The sequence below is a fragment of the Theobroma cacao genome, chromosome 3, assembly GCF_000208745.1.
Source record: "Theobroma cacao cultivar B97-61/B2 chromosome 3, Criollo_cocoa_genome_V2, whole genome shotgun sequence".
NCBI classification, from domain to species: domain Eukaryota; kingdom Viridiplantae; phylum Streptophyta; class Magnoliopsida; order Malvales; family Malvaceae; genus Theobroma; species Theobroma cacao.
Genome location: NC_030852.1, coordinates 22,817,044 through 22,819,924, shown reverse-complemented (window position 1 = coordinate 22,819,924; position 2,881 = coordinate 22,817,044). Strand labels below are relative to the sequence as shown.

Below are 2,881 nucleotides of genomic sequence, written 5' to 3'. Positions count from 1 at the left end.
CAACAAAAGCTGGTTTTCACAATATCTTTTTAGTCGTGTAATATCTTTATCTTCGTCAAAAAAGTTCACTTTTTTTATGGTGGATATTGCCTACATATAGATATGTTTAACAAAAGTGTCATCGGGTGGTCCAATACAAAGCTCAAACAAAAAATCATGAAATATTCTAAATGTAAATAAATGCTTGTTTAATCTTAAACAAGGAGGAAAATGCGGGTTAGGTTAACTAAACAGCACTCACATAACAAAGCAAAAGGTAAAGGCCACTTGCATCAGACACTTGCTGAGGCCAAATAACATATATAGAACATGATTCGTGCCAACTGAAAGTAAAAAACGGTAGCTATCAAGCAAAAGTCGCTGAAAAATTAAGTGCTAAAGGGTAAAAGATCGAAGCAAGCAGATCTGTGTAGTGAGCACAAACCATGGCCAGGCAACCACATGTAATGGTTATACCACACGCAGCACAAGGCCATGTAGCTCCTCTCATGAAGTTATCCCTGCAAATTGCAGCTCACGGAGTGAAAGTCACATTTGTTAATACAGAATTCATACATGAAAAAGTTAAGGCTTCCTTACCGGCAAAAGCTGAACAGCAGAGCCTTATAAACCTAGTTTCAATTCCTGATGGGCTGGAACCAGAAGATGATCGACAAGATTTTGTTAAGCTGACAGAAAGCATGTTGAGAGTTATGCCAGGTCATTTGAGAAACTTGATTGAGAACATTAACCGGTCCAATGTTACCGAGCAAATCACTTGGGTTATAGCTGATATGGCGGCTGGGTGGGCACTGGAGGTGGCCAAGAAAATGGGAATCAAGCGAGCCGCGGTACTTCTTTCTTCACCAGCAAGCATGGCCCTGGCGCTGCACGTTCCACGGCTTATTGAAGCTGGAATTATAGATACTGATGGTAAGAATGTGACATGTAAGCCAGAAAAAAGAAATGATTGTTCTGTCTTTATAGTTATACAATTCTAATCTTTCGTGTGTAGAACACACACATTCAGACATAGACTGATTGACACAATCAGTTGCTTAATCTAATGAGCATATAAATTTTTGTAGTAATTGATTTTGATGCCTAACAAAATCGTTGAAAGTAAAAACTGTTCTTGATTCTGATGGAAGAAGCTGAACTTCTTTGTAGGAACTCTTATAAAAGATGAACCAATCACACTCTCAGAGGATATCCCTGCCTGGAATAGCTCTGAGCTCTCATGGAGCTGTTGTGACCCAGTTTTGCAGAAACTTCTATTTGCATATATTTGTACCGCCCTCCGAACTTGCAAATTTGCCGACCAGATTCTTTGCAACACATTTTATGAGCTAGACTCATCAGCCATGAAATTGATTCCCAAAATCATACCCATTGGTCCATTTATAGCATGTAATAATTTTGAAGCATTTTCTGGAAACTTTTGGCCTGAAGACTCTACTTGCTTAAGCTGGCTTGATAAACAAACTCCAGGCTCTGTCATTTATGTTGCATTGGGTAGCACAACAATCTTAAGTCCGCAACAAGTAGATGAGCTAGCACTTGGTCTTGAACTCACTGGCCTTCCATTTTTATGGGTAGTCAGATCCAACCTGACAGACGGATCAACAGTTAAATTCCCAGAAGGTTTCATAAATAGAGTAGCCGGTCGAGGAAAAATTGTCGGATGGGCGCCTCAGGAAAAGGTACTAGCTCACCGCTCTATTGCTTGTTTCCTGAGCCATTGCGGATGGAATTCCACCTTGGAGGGCCTAAGCACAGGGATACCCTTCCTATGTTGGCCTTACTTTGCTGATCAATTCCATAATAGGAGCTACATTTGTGACCTTTGGAAGATTGGTTTAGCATTGGCTAAAGATGAGAATGGAATCATAACAAGGAATGAAATGAGTACAAAGATAAAGATATTGCTCTCTTCGGATGGAATAAAAGCAAATGCATTACACCTGAAGGAAGTTGCTAGAAAGAGTGTCAGTGAACGTGGGTCTTCTTTCAAAAACTTTAAAAGCTTTATTGAACAGATATAGCATTGGAAATGTTTACTGGTTACCTCCTTTTCTGATGGGCTACCATTCCCTCCAAGTGATTTCTGTGGGTAATATCAAGACTTGGAAATGTGGTAATTAATTAAATGTTTGCTTGCCAAAGCCGTGGTATTGGTAGTTTGAAGTGTTAATGGAAGCTGAATATACAGCTACTATGGCTAGACTTACACTCTTACAATTATAGAAGTTTTAGCAGCGGCTATAATCTCGACACAAATTGTCCTGATGAAACTCCCTTTAACACCGATCCTGTTAAATGATTTAAATTACTGACTATAATAGACAAGATATGTAAACCATCTTCATCCCTCCATTAAACTTAACCGTATCCTGCATCAATAACAGCTTGTTTCAGGCTAAAGTAGAAGGACAAGCATTGGCATGTTAAGAGGGTAATGGGATATATATTGCTGCCTTGGGAAATAGCCTGAAAAGTCAACCCAAACGGCAAGGGTAATCTTTATGGAAAAATCAGCAAAAGCCACATTCAAATTCTTAATTAATTCACAGGCAGCAAAACCAAAAATTAAATTGTACGATATAATATTTTAAAGCAGGATGTGCAGTCCGACGTCACTCTCCTTCGATGTCATTGAACAAATTTATATGGTTTTCATTGTCATGATCAGCACTATAATGGACGTCATTTTTTCGAGATGATATGTAATCCTTGTGGTCCTTGCATAATCGGACAAGTGGGTAGTAAGCTGTGACTAAGGGCCACATCTTTTGATGGAATCCCTTTAATAAAAAAGAATTACTAATATATAAAGGCAACATGTCTCCATCATCTTTTAGATTACAGGCCTTTAATAAAAAAATAATATATACTAGCAAAT

At 38.6% G+C, this 2,881-nt stretch overlaps 1 protein-coding gene across 1 annotated transcript; it reads left to right on the top strand.

The window, feature by feature from the left end:
- Positions 219-2,246, top strand: LOC18604801 (UDP-glycosyltransferase 83A1). The gene is made up of 2 exons (XM_007037462.2): positions 219-912; positions 1,150-2,246. Exons 1-2 carry the CDS (start codon positions 426-428, stop codon positions 2,022-2,024), a joined length of 1,362 nt encoding a protein of 453 aa, XP_007037524.1. The 5' UTR covers positions 219-425; the 3' UTR covers positions 2,025-2,246.

Coding starts and splice junctions, on each gene's coding strand:
- LOC18604801 (XM_007037462.2), top strand. CDS start 426: ATGGCCAGGCAACCACATGTAATGGTTATACCACACGCAGCACAAGGC. Junction 913..1,149: donor TGGAATTATAGATACTGATG/GTAAGAATGTGA, acceptor ACTTCTTTGTAG/GAACTCTTATAAAAGATGAA.